A 19,400-nucleotide genomic window follows, 5' to 3' on the forward strand; every position below is an offset into this window, starting at 1 on the left:
AGAAAGAAAGAAAGAAAGAAAGAAAGAAAGAAAGAAAGAAAGAAAGAAAGAAAGATGGCACTGTCCTGGCTGATGTGGCTCAGTTGGTTGAGCATTGTCCCATGCACCAAGAGGTCACAGGTTTGATTCCTGGTCAGGGCACATGCCCAGGTTGCTGGCTCAATCCCCAGTCTGGTTGCAGGAGGCAACCAATTGATGTTTCTCTCTCTCTCCCTCTCCCTTCCTCTTTCTTGAAAAATCAATAAAAAGATATTCTAAAAAAAGAGACAGATGGCATATGCCATTTCCCCCCACTTCCTCCATCCTATGGCCTGGGATATGATGTGAATGCAGGAACAGCCATCTTGGACCATGAGGTGACTTGGTGACTTTGGGAACAAAGGTCCACACAGACCAGGGCTGCTCCCAGCAACTGTGCCCTGCCTTCCTCAGGACTTCTGTGTCACAGTAAGATAAACTTGTGAGTGACTTGAGCCACTGTGCATGCATGTGTGTGTGTGTGTGTGTGTGTGTGGTTCTGTTGTTGACAGCTGAACTCAATGCTAATAGGGTATGATGGTCAGCCTCAAGGACCCCAGGCACAGAGGGGTGCCTGGAGGACAGGAGGGGTACACTTCTAAGGGGAGGGTGGCTGGAACAAAAAGAGGTTGAGGCAGGCCAGGGGGAGCTGGGGATGAAGCTTCAGCATGACTGGCAAGCTGGACTCCACCGCCTGCAGCCCTCCTCCTGCGCAGGTGTGACGCTGGTGCTTAGGGAGGGACTAGTACCTGCTCCCTTCTACAGGTGGAGAGGCTCAGGTGAGGTCTTTGCTCAAGGTCAAGCTGCCCCTAAGTGGCAGAGGCAGGAAGTGGAACCCTGCGGCTCAGGTTTCACTAAGAAGATCAGCTCAGCCCCGCCCTGAGTTCCGTACTTGCCTCCTCACCTCCAGGCCCCACAGGCATTTGCAGACTAACGGGGTAGCCCCAGACTAATGCCTTCTCTTGCCACCAGGCGGTCCCTCCCCCCTCTCCTTCCCAGGGGATGGCACCTCCCAGGGTCAAGGCAGAAACCGGATGTCCCCTCCACCTCTGCTCCTGCCTCCCACCCTCCAGGCCCTCTGCGCAGACACCAGTGCGGGCTCCTCCCCGGCTGCCCTGCCCACGCCTCCACGCCTGAGGTCAGTCCTCTTGCAGAAATGCGACAAGGACTTGTAACTTCCCTGCCTAAAGCATTCCAAGGGCTTTGTTCCCTGTGAGAGCTCTCCATCCCCCCTGCCCCCTCAGCTCCCCAGCCTGCTGTGAGCATCTCACCTGATGGCAAGCACCATCTGGATGACCCCCCCTACCCTCACCCCCCCGCCCACCTGAGCCACCCGCTTCCTGTCAATCTTCCCTGTTAGGAGGGCTCTTGGGGCAGCTAGCACACTGGCATTGTGGATGAGGGAGGCAGGGGCTGGGGTGGTAGCAGGTTGCTGGGTGGATGGCTCACTCCTTGGTGCTGAGAGGAGGATGTCCCACCCCCTACCTCCTTCCCGCTGCAGGATGTGGTTCAGGTGCACGATGTCCAGAATGGCTTCCAGGTGCTGCTCTGAATAGCCCTTCCTTCGCATGTCCTCCACTGAGTCAGGGTAGATCACCTGGTCACGCAAGGAGCCGACGGACATGTAGGGCCTGTGGGAAAGCTGCATGTCCACCAGGGGTCGGGCGGCCCTGCCCGCGCCCTGTGTCTGTTTGGGCTCCTCCGTGAGCCCTGGCTGCCAGGGGTGGGGAGAACGTGAAGCCCACAGACCCTGCTACAAGTGCTCTAGGCAGTGCTCACACCCGCCTATGCACACCAGGCCCACACACTCACACGTGCACACCACACACTCGCCCTGCACGCAGAGGCATGTGTGCATGCATTGACACAACACACGCATGCACATGTTCACATGCACACACACCAAGTCTCCCCCCTGCAGTGTGTACCCTCATGCATGCACACCATGCAGCTGTAAAGTCACCAGGTGAGGGGGCATGGTAGGGGGCAAGCGGAGGCTCTACAGTCCCTCTGATTCTGGGGGCAGCATCTTGCTGTCCTCTCCCGAGGCCCCAAGCTCTACCATCTCCATGGTGTCAGTTCCATAGGTGGGAAGGGGCAAGGGGCACAGCCGGGGGCCCTGGTTCCCTCCCTCTCCCTGCACCACTCACCTCTGGGGGATATAGAACATGCGTTGGGGCGGGGGCTTGTAGAGCACACCTCCATACGTGGGCCAGAGCCCACCAAGGATCCGGAACAGAGAACTCTTGCCGCAGCCATTGGGGCCAGTGATGAGCAGGTGCATGCCATCTTCCACCTGTGGAGGCAGTGCCATGTGGTACCCAGGGGGTATGGCCCTCTCTCCTCTCACCTTCGGCCTTTCTGACAGCCTCTGACAGCTACCTGTACCCAGGTGCACACTAGGTAGGCCCTCCGGGTCCAGCATCCAGAGCCCTAACCGAATGCCTGTTTTGGGCCCCAGCCTGTCCCTTTAAGGCCCTAACACATACCACAGAATATGGGGCCAACAGGAAGAGGGCCTATTTCGCCACAGCCATATGAATGGGTACAAGCCCCAGAAAGTCAATAGCACCCCCATCCCACTGCACTGGGAATGCAAGTGTTTATGCTTCCTCAGCAGAATTTTCTCTAAGAACTGCCTGGGGGCCCAACCAGTGTGGCTCAGTGGTTGAGTATTGGCCTATGAGCCAGTAGGTCATGGTTGGATTCCTGGTCAGGGCACATGCCTGGGTTGGGGGCTTGATCTCCAGTGGGGGGCGTGCAGGAGGCAGCCGATCAATGATTCTTTATCATTGATGTTTCCATCTCTCTCTTAGAGAGTGGAAGGGAGGGGGGTGAGACGTAGGGAGAGGGGGAGAAAGAAAGAAAAAGAAGAGAAACATTGGTGCCAAAGAGACACAGTGATTGGTTGCCTCCCGCATGCACCCAGACTGGAGCCTGGAATCAAACCTGCAACTCAGGTATGTATGTGCCCTTGACTGGAAATTGAACCCATGACTCTTCTGTGCCTGGAGCCGATGCTCTAACCATTGTGCACACTGGCCAGGGTGTGCCACACCCGCCAGGGCAGGAAAGGTGCTTTCTTTAGAGTTCTAGGTGGACAGTAAACTCTAGCTCAGTGGTTCTCAACCTTCCTAATGCCGCGACCCTTTAATACAGTTCCTCATGTTGTGACGACCCCCAACCATAAAATTATTTTCATTGCTACTTCATAACTGTAATATTGCTACTGTTATGAATCGTAATATAAATATCTGATATGCAGGATGTATTTTCATTGTTACAAATTGAACATAATTAAAGCATAGTGATTAATCACAAAAACAATATGTAATTATATATGTGTTTTCTGATGGTCTTAGGCGACCCCTGTGAAAGGGTTGTTCGACCCCCAAGGGGTTGCGACCCACAGGTTGAGAACCGCTGCTCTACCCGCTCCCCGAAGCCCTCTCGCTGCCCCCATGGATACTAGGGAGACACAGAGATGCCGCTGTAACCCCCAGGCTCAGCGTCAAGGGCCTCAGGCTCCCCAGTTGGCCAATCACATGATGCTCACTGGCTAGTAAAAAAAGGCCAGTGGAGCTGTGGGGAGGGAGGTGTTCGGGAAGGAGGGGTCAGAGGGCAGGGAGATTGCTGTCCTTGGGCCACATACTGGCTTCGCTTCCAAAGTCCTTGGACGATCTGAGTGTGGCTCATGTGAGGCCTTCCCTGGCTTACCTCGGTCAGTGTGGGGGTTGAACTGTGTCCCCCCAAATTCATGTGTTGGAGTCCTAACCCCCAGGACCTAGGAATGCGACCTTATTTGGACATAGCTTTTGCAGATGTAATTAGTTCAATTTCGATGAGGTCATCCTGGAGTGTGCTGACCTCTAATCCAATGTCACTGGTGTCCTTATTTATAAAAAGGGGGGATTTGGCCACAAAGCCACAAACACAGGGAGAACACCATGTGAAGATGGAGGCTGAGATTAAAGCGAAGTCAAGGAACAACAATGGTGGCCAGCAACCACCAGCCTCTGGAATGGCCTGGAACGGATTCTCCCTCACTGCTCTCAGCATACACCTTGGTCTGGACTTTCAGGCTCCAAAACTGGAAGAGATTCCACTTCCATTGTTTGAGCCCCTCACTTTGTGGGCCTTTGTTATACCATAAACTCCCTCGGGTGGGGCCAGATGTGTGAGGGCTCCATTTCCTTCTCTGCATCTCTCCCGCTGTCCTTCTCACCCCAGCATCTGGCTGGGAACTGCTCCTCTTCCCCAGTATCTCCCAGCCCCAGAGCCCAGCTCTACCACCAGCTCTGCCAGGCCAGAGCTCTTGCTCAGCCCCCCCACCCCTGCTCTTCCACCCCAGTCACCCCTTCCTTGCCTGGCCTTGCTCCCTACCCAGCTGAGTCCCTGCTCACTAGGGCTTCTGATCTTTGTCTAGTTGGGCTTCCACAGGGCCCGCATGGAAACCATGCACCCTGGATAAACCGGCCAAGAGTGACCACAGATGCGGGCAATGGGGATCATACCAGTGTCCTGTGCTGCTTGTGGTTGTGACATGTTCCCAGCCTCCAAATGGCTCTCAGGGCTCCTCTCAGCAGATGAAAGAAAGGAGCCCCAGGCACTGCCTTTCCACTCGCCTCTTCCACATACTCCCTGCCCAACCATGGCTCCTGCTGAACCGGTTTCTCGCTCCCACCATTCCACTGCCTGTTCTTTTGGAGAGGCCTTCTTCACCACGCTGTCCACCGGCCTGGAAGCTCCCGGATGAAGCTTCATCTGACCTCTGCTCTTCCCCCGGGATGGTGACTACCCTTCCTATGGCCCCTGCTAGACCCTGGGCAGCTGTCTAACTGGGGATCTTTGTAACATTTTAGGGCCCCCACAGTGGGGTCTCCCTGATCTACCTCTGGTTTCCAGTGCCCCTCCTGGAGCTCAGAAAATACTGATTGAATGAATAAATAAATGAATGAACAAATGACTCCCTCTTGCTTCTTTCTCTGCCCGCCCCCCATAGGTTTCTCATTTATTCCATCATTCCCCAACCAAAGTCCTGGTTGGGGACACAGCTGACTAGTGGATGCCAGCCACCAGGGCTTCCTTTCCACAGATGGAGGGCCGGGCTGCACCCAGCATACACAGCTGCACTGGGGGCTTCTTGAAGCAGATGGGTGGGACCCCAAGCCCAGGTCAGTGGAGGGCAATCTCTTCCACCACAGTTGGAATTAAACCAGAGTCCCCAAGTCTTCTGTGGAACTGGGGTGGGGTGGGGTGGGGGTGGGGCTGGCTACGATAAGGCCAGGAACTTTCAGGTGACTCTTGGCTAATCCTAGTAATCTCGAGTCTCTTTTATCTGTCTGTTTCCATTGCCCCACAACTAACAGGCAGAGACACGTTGGTCTTCCACCTTGACCTTTGCCCGCCTGCCACGTAGATCTTGGAACAACGGCTGTTGACAACACAGGCAGGTAGCCAGGCTGGATGCCAAGGGCTGGGGCTTGTAGATGCAGAAGGTCAGGCCCCAGGCCCCATGACTCAGCCCAGCATAGCCCACTCAACTTACCCTGATGTTCAGGCTGGCCACCACCACCTCTCCCGTGGGTGTGATGATGGGGATGTTGTCACAAACAATCCCCTGCTCCACATCCACTACTTGGCCTGGAGAGAGAGCACAAAAAAGGAAGCTAGGGCGCAGTAGCACTCCCTTTGCCTTCTGGTAAGTTCCACATACCCCCCACCCCCAACAGCATGCCAGTGAGTGGTACTAGGCCCCTTGGGAGTACAGCGGGTCTTCCTACAAGCAGAGCCCCCACGCCCCTGACAGTGTCTGGTGCTGTGTTCTGTGTGGGGAGGGGCAAAGCCATTTCTATGGTCTCTGGAACTCCTGCTCTGTCCCCTCCTGGCACCATCTCAGTGGTGGCTCAGACACCATGCCCCTCTTCCACAGCATCCTGGCCCCTACTATAGGCTTGAACTTTCTCCAGCTGCCTGTATGGGCCAGTGACTCCCTCCACTTGAGGACCACGTCCCCTCTTTTGCAAAGAGAAATCCCAGTCAGGGCACCTGGAAGGGACTGGGCAGTGAGAGCCACAACTGGCCCAAGAAGCCCTCCCTGGGGGCACAACTTAAAGAGTCCGCCTTCTGGGTGGCACTTGGGAGGTGCCAGTGCTGGGAGGGCAGGGACCAGTGGGGCCTCTCTAGGGAGGACGCCCTTACCTCGGATCTGCAGGGGACCTTCTACACGGACACCAGACCTGACCACAGCCCCGGCCCCTGCCTGTGCATCCTCTGGCTCCCCAGGCCTCTTGAAACGGCAGTGCTGGACATCTTCAAATACTTGGAACATCTCATGTACCCGGGCCGTGTAGCCGGCCAGCTCTGTCACCTGCGGGAAGGAAAGGGGGACCCTGGCTCAGCTGCTGCCATCTGGGGGTGGGATGGAGGGCAAGGTAGGGGTGGACTCGCGGGGGTGGGGTACCTCCTTGTAGGATGACATGATCCGCTCAATGGCATCCGCAGCAGCTGTAAGGAGGTTTCGGGCAATGGTGAAGGCTTCTGTGCGTTCGCTCACCAGCTCTTCCTCCTTCATCGCCAAGGCTGCCTTCTTCACGGCTTCTGGATCTGTGGAGCACAGCAGAGGGGAGAGGCGGGGACAGTGGGAGATTAAAATGGACCCACTGGGGGATGTAAAATGGACCCACCGGGGGAAGGACGAGTCTATCCAGCAAATGGTGGTGGGACGAACGGGTATCCACATGCAAAAGAATGACCCCCACTCGCCCCATCTCACACCAAAACTAACTCAAAGGGGAGCACTGATCTGCATGTAAGAGCTGAGACTACAAAACTCTTAGAAGAAGGCAGGGGTAAATCTTCGTGACCTCAGATTAGGCATGGCTCCTTAAATATGATACCAAATGTCCAAGCAATAAAATAAAAAAACATAAACGATCTTCAACGAAATGTAAAACTTTGGGGCACCAAAAGAAATCATCAAGAAAGTGAAAAAACAACTTATAGCCTGGGAGAAAATATCTGCAAATCATAACCTCAGAAGGGTCTAGTATCCGGAATATATAAAGAACTTTTTCAATTCAACAACAAAGAGATAAATAACCCAATTAAACAATGGGCAACATATCTTACTAGACATTTCTATTGTATGTCTAAGATATACAAATGGCCAAAAAACCCATGAAAAGATGTTCAACATTACTAGTCATCAGGGAAATGCAAATCAAAACCACAATGAGATACCACGTCACACCTACTAGGAGGATTATAATTAAAGAGATAATAAGTGTTGGCGAGGAAGTGGAGAAATTGACCCTTCATATACTGCTGGCGGGGATGTAAAATGGTACAGCCGCCGTGGAAACCAGTTTGGCAATTTCTCAAAAAGTTAAACAGAGAGTTACCATATGACCCAGCAATTTCACTCCCAGGTATATATCCGGGAGAAGCAAAAATATATGTCTATGCAGAAACCTGCACACAGATGATCATAAGTACCATTTTCATACCAACCAAAAAGCGGAAACAATACAAATGCCCATCAATGAATGAATAAAGAAATTGTGGTACACGAATACAATGGAATATTATTCCTAAAAGGAAGGAAGCTCTGATTCATCCTGCAACGTGGACGAAACTTGAAAACATTCTGCTGGGTGAAAGAAGCCAGCCACACAAGGCTTCATATTGTGAGATTCCATTTATATGAGGTGTCCATAAGAGGCAAGTCCATAGTGAGGGAAAGATTAGTGGGTGCCAGGCGCTGGGGGTGGGGTGGGGAGTGACTGCTAATGGGCCCGGGTTTTCTTTTTTGGGTGACGACAATGTTCTGTCCTTAGATATTGCACAACTATGTGAATATATTAAAAAACACTGCCCTGGAGGGTGTGGCTCAGTTGGTTGGAGCGTCATCCCGTGCACTGAAAGGTCATGGGTTGGATTCCCGGTCAGGGCACATACCTAGGCTGTGGCTTTGATCCCTGGTCCGGGCATGTGGGAGAAGTAACTGATCGATATCTCTCTCACATTGCTCTTTCTCTCTCTTTCTCTCTTTCTCTCTCTCTCTCCCTCCCTCCCTCCCTCCCTCTCTAAAATCCATAAAAAATAAAATAAATAAAAACCACTGAGTTGAATACTTTAAAAGGCTGAAGTGTGTGGCATGTTAATTACATCTCAATAACGTAGACTTAAAAAATGAGCCACTAGGAATTTGGCTTTCTTTCTTGCCACACCCAGCTCCTTCTCCCTAGACTGTCCTCGCCCTGTGTCCTGTCCTATTCACAACAGCCCCTCTGGGGCCACATCTCCACGTTGTCCTCTAACGCCCAGAGCTGTTGCACCCCCAAGCCTCCCGTGCATAAGTATCCCCTTTTGGACGCCCACTACAGCTCCCGTTTCTCCCTCACCTCCCCCTGTGGCCTCTATGAGAACGGCCATCCTACATGTCCTGACTTCTCCCTGGAGCCTGCTCCTGTCTTGACTTGCTTTGCTGTCTCCATCTAGGCCCCAGGGTTGTTCACTTCAACCCTCTCTTGTCAGTGGCCTTGACTTCCTTGACCCTTGGAAAACACAAAGGGGCAGGGCTTTTATATAAGGAATGTTCTAGAAATGTCGGTAAGGAGCAATGGAATGCTGATTCTGAGGGTACTGGGTGTGGGTGAGTGAGCAGTACCCACTGGGGCTATCCAGGGGAAGCCAGGGCTCCTGAGGCCGAAGTTTTGGGAAGGATTGTATCCAGGGGCTTAGACGGATCAGAGAGAGAAGCCTCAGGGATACAGTGATGGGTGGGGCAGGAAGTTGTTTTAGGGCAGATGGCCTTCAGAGCAGCGAGGGTGCAGTGTGCGGTAGAAAGGGGACGCGATGGCTGGCTAGAGAGCCTCATACCACCTTCTGGGGCCTGGGCCAGGAATCCAGGGAACTGGACAGGAGAGTGAGTCAGGAATTGTGACAGTCTAAGGTTATGGGCCTCCTTCCCACTGTGTCCCCAGGGACACAGCCCCTAACAGGAAGAGGGACACAAGCCCTCCTCCCAGGATGTCCTGAGAGCTAGACAGTGACTACGCATAAAGTGAAAGGGTCTGCAGGTGCCTGGGCATCCTGGCAACAGCTGGCACCTCCCTGGAGACAGAATAAACTGCCCTAGGGCAGCTAAGACCAAGGCCCCACAACAGGACACCCAGCGGCCGTTCATGGCGAGGCTGCCCCTCCCCTGGGCCCTCTAGCTTTGCAGGGCCAGGAGATAAGTAGGGTAAAGGCATCTACATATTCCTCAGTTGATAAATGCCCGCTTCCTCCCACTGGCCCCCAGTGCTCTGAGCCTCCTTGAAGCACTTGGAGCAGGGACAAAACAGACAAAATCCCTGCCCTCATTGACCTCCCAGTCTAAAGGGGAAAAGGGGTCTGGTGTGGCTCAGTGGTTGAGCGCTGACCTATGAACCAGGAGGTCACGGTTCGATTCCCTGTCAGGGCACATGCCCGGGCTGCGGGCTCAATCCCCAGTGTGGAGCCTGCAGGAGGCAGCCGATCACTGATTCTCTCTCTTCATTGATGTTTCATTCTCTCTCTCCCTCTCCCTTCCTTTCTGAAATCAATAAAAATTTATTAAAAAAACACACTAAAACCCCTCCTATACTAAAAAAATAAAAAATAAATAAAAGGGCAGAGGGACTATAAACCAGAGAAGTGAAATAGATAGGGTGTTCAGTGCCTGGGAGAGCAGGGAGGTGGTGAAGGAGAAGAGAGAGGTAGGGTCATGGGCAGCACAGGCCTCATCTAGAGGGTGCCTGTGAGCAAAAGTCCGCTAGAAGGAGGGCAGGACATCAGAGGAAAGCGTATTCCTGGCAGAGGGAGCAGCATCTGCAAAAGCCCTGAGGCAGAAGCCTGCCTGGTGTTTGGGGGCAATAGCAAGGAGGCTAGTGAGACAGAAGTGGGATGAGCAAGACAGGAGAATTGCACATTTTCACAGGCAACTGACTATAAAAGCTAAGAGGCTGGGGACAGGAGCTCATGCTTCTTAAATCACCGTGAAGTCTGACATAGCAGAGGATCCAAAAAGTCCTAGGGCTTCAGAGGAGGGAGAGGCCTCAGGTGCTAGGCAGGCTGAGCTGTGCCCAATGCCAGGCGCAGAGGGAAGTGGCTGCAGGTACTTCCTGAAACCATAGGGAGAGGCCTCAGGTGCTAGGCAGGCCGAGCCGTGCCCAATGCCAGGCGCAGAGGGAAGTGGCTGCAGGTGCTTCCTGAAACCATAGGTCTGTTTCCTCATGAGTTTCTTCCCATGTTCTGGACCAGGTATGCTGACTGGCTCTGGCACCTGTGCCTAAATCAGGGCCACTTTTGGAAGACAAAGTGCCCACCAGGACCCTTCACAGCTTGAAGCCAGTAAGAGGAAATGAAATAGGTGGGAACCTGTGGGGGAGGGAGGGAACTAGGGAAGGTGTCATGGCACCCAAGCTCTGTGGTCACGTGCTCCGTAGGCCCGCCTTGGTACTTCCGGTCACGTGGCCCCAGAGTTCTCACAGCCAGGGTTGGATGAGACCACCCAGTAACAGAAGTGGTGGCAGCAGTGGCTACCGGCATTCACCCTCTTCCCAGCAGCGTCTCTAAGAAGCGCAGCGGAACTCGAACTGCCCAGGGCCATAGATCCCACCTGATGTCTTTATACAAGAATTGCTAATTTCTATTATTTTTAATGCCTGCCACTCTTCCTAATGCTTACTTTCCCATTACATCCAAATATGTGCTCCTCAATTATTTTGAATAGCTAATGGCAGAGCCAATATTTCATTGTTCCCATTTGTGTTAACTTCCAGTGAAAATGTTTCAATACAGCTTCACTCAATTGCTCGAAAAAAAATCAGGGCCACTCTTAACGGAGGCCCATTGGTGGAAAGTAACTACCCCCCTCCAATTAGATCCTTTCTCTTGGGGTCACCCAGAGAGGGACAGACAGCTGAAGGTACCTACGGGAGGCCCCAAGGCAGAGCTGCCAATAGGGAGAGAATGAGAGAGACTTCTGAAACAAGTTAGGCTCTTTCTCTACATAACTGAAAACCCTTACTACCAAACTGCATTAACCAGAACACCTTTGAAAGCAGAGCTGTGCTATAGCTCAGGCCGGGTAGCTCAGTTGGTTAGAGTGTTGTCCCCATTCACCAAGGTTGCAGTTTCATTCCTGGTCAGGGCACATACAAGAATCAACCAATGAATGCATGAATAGGTGGAACAACACCTCCCTCTTTCTCTAAATCAATCAATCAATCAATCAATCAATAAAAAGAAAAAAGAATAAAAAGAAAACAGGGCTATGCTGGTAGGAAAGCAAGGCAAATTCCCAGGAGCCCACAGAGAAGCCAGCAGCCAGGTACACCAGTGAAATCTCTAGAGACTGAGAAGACAGGTCATGTAGCCAGAGCTCTAGGCGCAGGGAACAAAAGGTCACCTCTAAGAATTGGTAATTATGTGTCTGGGGTTCAAATGAATACTACCGCCAAGTTCAGGAACTCCTCCTCCCCAAACGGAGAGGTGAATATGAAAATGGCCTCCAAGTGGTTAATTACCAGGAGTGCTTGGCCAAAACAGAAGCCAATATGCACTGGGGAAACTGTACCCTCCTGTTAGGCCATATAGGGTTCCCAGGAAAGTCTTGTGGCAAAAATCACAAGGAGCCCTGGCCAGGTGGCTCAGTTGGTTGGAGCATCCTCCCATACACCAAAAAGGTCGTGGGTTTGATTCCTTATCAGGGCACATACCTAGGTTGTGGGTTTGATCTCCACTTGGGGCGCTTACGGGAGTCAACCAATCAATGTTTCTCTCTCTCTCTCAAAATCAGTAAAAACATATCCTCGGGTGAGGATAAAAAACAAACCCACAAGGGTAGCTCAGTTGGTTGAGCGTTGTCTCATGCACCAGAAGGTTGCCAGTTAGACTCCCGTTCAGGGCACATGCCTGGATTGCGGGCTCAATTCCCCAGTAGGGGCGTGCAGAGGCAGCCGATTCATCAATGTTTCTATCTCTCTCTCCCTCTCTCTGAAATTAATTAAAAAAAATTTTTTTAAAAAGAAAAAAACAAGAAACAAACCCACAAGGAAAGAATCTACCATGAGTGAAGACTGGCAGATGGAAGATCAAGCTGGCTTATACCCCCAAGAATTCAGATAACCCCCAAGAATTCAGATAACCCCATAGGATAGAAATTGTGTGTCATTAATATGATATACAGCATAAAAGGAGCAGTCAAAAGATGAGAATATGACACTTGCCAAAACAATTTGAAATTTCTATTGAAAATTTCTATTTTCAAATTTCTATTTGAAAGAGAATCAAATAGAACTTAGTAGAAGCAGTCACTGAAATTTTTAAAAAATTCAAATTAGCCCAGCAGTCGTGGCTCAGTAGTTGAGCATTGACCTATGAACCAGGAGGTCAAGGTTCAATTCCTGGTCAGGGCACATGCCCATGTGGGATGTGCAGGAGGCAGCTGATCAATGATTCTCATCATTGATGTTTCTATCTCTCTCCCTCTCCCTTCCTCTCTCTGAAATCAATAACAAATTTTAAAAAATTAAAAAAAATTCAGCCCTAATCGGTTTGGCTCAGTGGATAGAGCGTCAGCCTGCGGACTCAAGGGTCCCAGCCAGGTTCGATTCCGGTCAAGGGCATGTACCTTGGTTGCGGGCACATCCCCAGTAGGGAGTGTGCAGGAGGCAGCTGATCGATGTTTCTCTCTCATCGATGTTTCTCTCTATCCCTCTCCCTTCCTCTCTGTAAAAAAAAATCAATAAAATATATTTAAAAAAATAAAAATCATCATTCTCCCCTTTAACAAAACAAAAAAAAATTCAAATAAGACTCGGCTGAAGAGAAAATTGGCGAGTGAGTGAGAAGAAGATCTGAAGAAATCTCCCAGGATTCAGTACAGATAGTTCTAGATGGGAAATAGTAAGAGTGGAAGAGCCACAGAGGAGGGAGGACATCCAGCAGGAGTTCAGAAGGAACAGGTCAATATTTGAAAAGGCAACAGCTGAGAATTTTCCTGACCAATTAAAAAATCTGAATATTTGAAGGCAGGATAAACAGAAACCCACAGGGTAACACTTCCAAGCGAAATAGCAGACTAGCAGAGAAAGTAAATCTAAAAGCAACCAGAGAGACAATGCAGGCTGCTGTGGGGAGTTAAACTGATAACAGATTTTCCAGCAGAGACAATGGAATATTGTCAGTGGCTGAGAGCAAATAACTATCCCCCTGGGCTCCCATACCCAGCTAATCTTTAGTTTGGGGAAAAGGATAAAATAAAGACATTTTCAGACAACAAAATAATTGTGAAGTGTCCCTCATGAAAGCCTTACAGAAAGAACTTCTGAAAGATGTCTATCTGGAGGAAGGTGACTAGGCTGTGGGAAAGGACTGGTGAGCAGAGAAATCGGTAAATATGGGGATGAATTTAGACATGCATCAGCCCAATAGCAATAGCTAAGTAAAAAAAACACAGGAATGAGCCGGTGTGGCTCAGTGGTTGAGCGTCGACCTATGAACCAGCAGGTCACGGTTCCATTTCTGGTCAGGGCACATGCCTGGGTTGCAGGCTCGATCCCAAGTGTGGGGCGTGCAGGAGGCAGCCGATCAATGATTCTCTCTCATCATTGATGTTTCTGTCTCTCTCTCCTCACTTCCTCTCTGAAATCAATAAAAATATATATTAAAAAAACCAAAAACAAAACCAAAAAAACCCCCACACGAGAATGCAAACGTGACACTGGGCTACAACATGTGAGGGGGGCTAGTCCTTGTGTTAGTGTTCTAAGGACCAGGAAGAGGAGGAGCCATCGGATTAACCTAGTCCAGCGATTTTCAACCTTTCTCATCTCATGGCACACATTAATTACTAAAATTCTGCGGCACACCAGAAATATACTATATTTTTTGTCGATCTGACAAAAAACATAGATATAATTTTGATCCACACCGGATGGCTATTGTTGTTGGCTGTTGTCATTTTTTTTTATTTGACAACCTAAGGGAAATGAGGTCAGTGTCCCTGACCAAATGGTCACGTATTGCATGTTTTAAAAATTCTTGCGGCATACCAGTGTGCCTCGGCACACCAGTTGAAAATCGCTGAGCTAGACTGTTTTTCGTGTGCACACAAGTCAACCTTTGAAAGGGCAACCTGAAAAGACTGTAAATAGAAGGAATATGTTGCAAACCAGTAGAGCAGCGGTTCTCAACCTGTGGGTCGCGACCCCTTTGGCGGTCGAATGACCCTTTCGCAGGGGTCGCCTAAGACCATCCTGCATATCAGATATTTACATGACGATTCATAACAGTAGCAACATCACAGTTATGAAGTAGCAACGAAAATAATTTTACGGTTGGGTCACAACATGAGGAACTGTATTTAAAGGGCCAGAAGGTTGAGAACCACTGCAGTAGAGGAACAAAACGAGAATCCTGATAATCCAGTTGCTAAACAATCCCCCCAGGCCTTAGGGCAGAGGTCAGCCTCTGAAACCTGCCAGTGTTGTTTGAGGCCTGGGAAAAGACAAGGCCCAGGGAGGAAGGGGCTCCCTCAAGGTACTCCCCCATTCTCCCACCTTCCCATCATAGTTGGGCTGAGGACAGGCACAGCTGGCTGAGGGTATTGCACCTGGTGAGGGGTCAGTCCCTGGGCTCAGCTGAGCAGTACCAAGACGTGTGAGATGCTGTAAAGGGGAGACTCACAGGGGAAGGCAGCAAGGAGAGTGATCTCCAGGAAGTCAGGCCTCAGGAGCCGATGGACCGGCTGAGCACTGGGCCCCGCCCCCACCCCTTGGGAGTGCCGACACTCACCTGACTCTGAGAAGCCAGTGGCGGTGATTATGGGGACTGCTACCATGAGCAGGCCTGAGGCGCTCCACACATACTTCATGAGGAACTGCTCCAGCATGACATACCACAGGCGCTCTAGCAGGATGAGGTTGATCTGCGAAGCCAGGGCCTTGTAGGAGTGCTGCAGCAGGGCCAGCTCCACCTGCCAGGGCGGGGGTGACAGAGAGAGAGAGCCTGAGAGACCTCATGGTAGCTAACATGGGGACGATAGCAAGAGGTCCCAATCTCCAAGTATACCTGTGCCATGCCATCTGATGGCCAGGAAAAGGTTGAGAGCTGGGGGTTATGACTGGGCCACTTTTACAGTCAAAAGCTCTCAAACTCAGGGCGGGGGGTGGGGGGTGACAGTATGGGATTGTCTGACATCATGGCACTGGGGTACAGTGATGATGCAGGGACTCATGACCTCACCTGCAGAGGCTTATTCTGGTTCTCTCTTTCTACTACCTATTTGGTTGGGAAGCTCACTATGCCCTTCTCTTTGCCCTGGGCAGCTTCTGGACATGGGCCAAGGGTAGCCACCTTGCCTGTATTTTTGGGTAACTGCTGGAGGACTAACCTGAACGAAGCAAAAAGCAGTACTTCATTTTGAAGAACTTGGTTCAACAGTCTACTTAGGCCCCGCCTCTTGCTACCTTCCCCAGGGATCTTCTGGGTGAGAAATTTCCACTTCATTTTCCCATTGCAACCTGGAGGGCATGCTCCTGAGCCAGCCGCAGAGGCCTCCCCCCATAATGGCCAACCGAGGACTCCAGTGAGGTGGGCCTTCCCATCTTCCCCTCCCCTCCCGCTTCCTGCACTGGCCAGCACCTGCTATCTTAGGCCTGGAGAAGAGAGAGCAGGAAAGGGAGTGGGAGAGAAAGAGGCTCCCCCATGACAGCAGCATCCAGGTAGGCAGGGATGGGGGTGCTGGAGATGTCAGGAAGTGGTCAAGGCAAGGGGGCCATTGGGTCATGGATTCTTGGCTCAGTACAGGAGCATGCATCCCAGCTCTGCCTTTCCACCCCTGACTGACAACAGCTGCCCAGCCTGGGCACCATTTCCTTAGCCAAGTGCTTTGGCACTTGACTCTCCATTTGATGCTCACCACATGCTACTCTACCTGTATTCTCATTTCCATTGTACAGTAGAATACTACAGAAGCCCAGAGAGGCAGTGACCTGCCCAAGCTCACACAACCTGAAGGTAGCAAGAGGTGTGGAATTTGGACCACGCTGGCAGAGCCATCAGGAGAACCAGAGTTTTGTAAATGATGCTTTTGACTTATTAAGAAAGGTTTACCGCCTGGCCAGCATGGCCCAGTGGTTGAGCGTTGACCTATGAACCAGGAGGTCAGGGCACATGCCCGGGTAGCGGGCTCGATCCCCAGTGTGGGGTGTGCAGGAGGTGGCCGATCAATGATTCTCTCTCATTATTGATGTTTCTATCTCTCTCTCCCTCTCCCTTCCTCCCTGAAATCAATAAAAAATATTTTTTTAAAAAGAAAATTTATCTTGCTCTCAAGCCAACAAGAGGTTGCTGTGTGTATATATGTGGGTGCATTTGTGTTTAAATAACGCTCCTCTTTGAAAGCTCAATAAGAAAAGAATACTCTGCTGTCTGCCCACAAGCCAGCCAGGCACCTCTGCCCTAACATGTTCTAGGCCAGTGTCCACTGGGACACCAGCCAGTGGGCCTGGGATGAGCCACATGCCTGCACAATAAGGAAAATCAACCCACCCATGGGGGCCTGTTGTCCCATGCTGCTTTCCAGCCCTTTGGCAGAGGCCTAAAGAGACAGGTTGAGAACGTATACTGCCCTCCTAAGCACCCACCCCCCATTGCACCCTCCTAGCCAACACGCTACTTCCTGAAGCTAGCCCACAGGAAGTCCTTCAAAGAGCCAGTGATCTCTCTTTTGCCCTCACCATATAGGTAGGTCCTCTGCATCCTGTGGTTCTGCCTCAAGCCCAATCTCCTGTTCCTGAAGTGAGCACGCCTCCTCTGAGCACCCTGGCAATCCTGACTCGTGCTGGGAGCTGGCAGGAGTGCCAGCTGGGGCTGACAATGTAGCTGCGGGTAATGTGCCAAGCGCCTCACCCAAGGCCACGGCTGCCTGCCAAGGCCCTGCAGCCGCGTGCGCGAGAGGACGGGAGGGGGTTGAGGCTGCAGACTAGGCGCTTTTCTCCTAATCTGGAGTCCAATGCACAGCCAGTGAAACAAGGCCCAGGGGCAAGAGGCCACCTGACCCAGGGAGGACACATAGGCTTTCAGGAGGTGGATGTCATTGCACCCCTCCCCCCCACACCAGTACTGGGAACCGAAACCAGAGTTGTACAGAACAGGGGAGCAGGAGAGCAGGGCCCGGAGGCAGCTGCAACCCCAGGCACGAGGAAGGGGAGGGGCTGAGGCGAGATAAAGGGAGCATTGGCCTGCAGTAACCTTTCCCAGCGCCCAGCTCCCAGGCTGACCCTGCCCCTATCCCCGCCCCGGCCCACTGGGGAGCTGAGCCCTGGGACACAGGCGGAAGGTCCGCCACGCCAGGGGCAGGGTGGCCACTGGGCGGACAGGAAGTACGTCTCACGGAGGTGGCGGCCTGGGCCCTGCATCCCTGCCTCAGGGCCTCAGGGAGGAGGCCGAGCCTGCAGCCCGGCTGGCCCTTGAGCTCAGGCGGAGAAGCGCGGCCACTGCTGAGGCCGGCGCGCTGGGTGCTGCTTGTTAAACTCCGCTTGGGCTGAGTCATGCCCGTAACGCTTGCCTGCCTGGCTGGCCAGCTTAGCTGGACGCCGGCCTTCAAAGGGCCCTGGGCCCCAGGAGGGGCCGGGCAACAGGCCACGTTCCACCATCCCTGATCCCGGACAGCAGGAGCCTCCTTCCAGCTGACTGCAGGAATGGGGCGAGACAGAAGCTCTAGCATCTCAAACCGCTAGGATCCGCAGCCCCAAGCAGCTCCAAGCCCAGGACAGCCTCACTGAGAGGAAGCAGAAGTGGCCAGGCAGCCGGCCCAGGGCAGTCCCACCCAGCCTTCCTGCTTCTCCATTTCTGTGCCTAAATCTGGGCTGTCCCAGGCCCTGTTCATCATCCCAGTCTCCCTCTCCTGTGGTCTGCCTACACCTCTGGCATCAACTCTAGCCAGCCCTGGTTTTCCCCACCACTCACAGTTGCCTGCCCCTGGGCCTCCCAGCCACATGCTTTCCTCCAAGCTCAGCACCCCAACCTGCCCCACCTCATGGCCCCCATAGAAGGCGATCTCCTCTGAGTTGGCCACCACGCGAGAGTGCATGTAGCGCAGCTCCCCCTTCCTCCGCGCCTCCTCTGCCACCAGCTCCCCAAACTTGGGTGAGAAGGCTCGCAGCACGTTAGCTGTGAGAAACACCACGAGGCCAGCAATGGCCGAGGGCCAGGCCGTGCCGGCCCCACGGGAACGAGCCGTTCGAAGCAGGGTGTAGGCGGTCACAGCCACATCCAGGAGTGGCTTGGTCAGGTTGGAGTACAGGTGGGCCACAGAGGCAGCAAAGGTCACCACATCCTCTGTCAGGGACTGGTCAGGGTTGCGAAGCCGCCCATCCATATTGCTGACTCGGTAGTAGGTCTGCTGGGAGAAGTAGAGGCTGTAGGCATGGGCCACTAGACGGCTTCGGAAAGACAGGGCCAGCTGGCCCTCCAGGAAGCGGATGGCACTGTTGATGAAGGTGGCTGGGAGGGCGATGAGGATCCATTGCAGGAGCTGCCAACCAAAGGCCTGCGGGTCCTTGCGCACGATGCAGCGGGCCAGCCGACCGTCCAGGCGGGCCACATACACTGATAGGAAAGTCCGGCTCACCAGGGCGGCTGAGTGCAGCGCCAGCAGCCCCGTCTCCCGGCACAGGATCCTGGGGAAGAGCAGCCGCAGGAGCCACAAGAGTCGCTGCAAGAACACACGGTTCACACCGGCCTTGGCCCCTGTGCCCGAAGTGGTCCCAGAGGCCTCCTGCGTGGACTGCCCTGCAGGCACTTGAGGGCCTCTGGCTGGAGCCAGGCATTGCCGCACCAGGGGGTAGATTTTGTGGGCTCCATAGGCCGTGAGGGCCAGGACCACAGCTGTGCGCTTCAGCGTGGTCACCCGCGAGGACCGGGGGGTGGAGAGCACCGGCATGTCACCTGGGCTGGATGCACAGGGCTGGGACTGGTGTCTGAGCCAGCAGTTGAGGCAGGTGGCTGGAAGGGTTGTTGCTCTGACCCCGGCTCGTTGTCTAGGCAACTGGAAATCTTGCAGTGGTCCCTGAGGCTGTTGCTCCAGGCCACTGGGGCGGTGCTGGAGCCCCTGGTGCGGTGGGCTCAGGTCCCTCCAGGGTCGCGGCCTCTTCAGGCAGGGGAGGTGGAGGAACTTATCAGTCTCCTAGCCCCTGGGGTCAGAACCTCGAGATGGCTCAAGGAGAGAGGGCGTCTCTTCCTCTCCACCTCCTCCTCCTACCCTGGTGGCACCCCTCCCCGGGGCACCAGGCGCGTCCGTCCTCTCCACAGCCTGGCTGAAGCGACAGTGACTCCGCCACCCGCCC

The 19,400-nt window shown here is 53.1% G+C and overlaps 1 protein-coding gene across 1 annotated transcript in view; it reads right to left on the minus strand.

The window, feature by feature from the left end:
• Positions 1–19,394, minus strand: part of ABCD1 (ATP-binding cassette, sub-family D (ALD), member 1) — a 22,747-nt gene extending 3,353 nt beyond the window's left edge. Inside the window, exons 1-7 of the mRNA XM_005886145.2 lie at positions 18,089–19,394; positions 14,845–15,025; positions 6,482–6,624; positions 6,220–6,388; positions 5,567–5,661; positions 2,169–2,314; positions 1,504–1,649 (exon numbers count right to left, since the gene is read on the minus strand). Coding sequence (XP_005886207.1) covers positions 1,504–1,649; positions 2,169–2,314; positions 5,567–5,661; positions 6,220–6,388; positions 6,482–6,624; positions 14,845–15,025; positions 18,089–18,997 — 1,789 coding nt within the window. The 5' untranslated portion in view covers positions 18,998–19,394. The remainder of the gene's footprint in view (positions 1–1,503; positions 1,650–2,168; positions 2,315–5,566; positions 5,662–6,219; positions 6,389–6,481; positions 6,625–14,844; positions 15,026–18,088) is intronic.
• Positions 19,395–19,400: the final 6 nt, after the last annotated feature.

This window comes from Myotis brandtii, unplaced genomic scaffold (genome assembly GCF_000412655.1).
Source record: "Myotis brandtii unplaced genomic scaffold, ASM41265v1 scaffold959, whole genome shotgun sequence".
Lineage (NCBI taxonomy): Eukaryota > Metazoa > Chordata > Mammalia > Chiroptera > Vespertilionidae > Myotis > Myotis brandtii.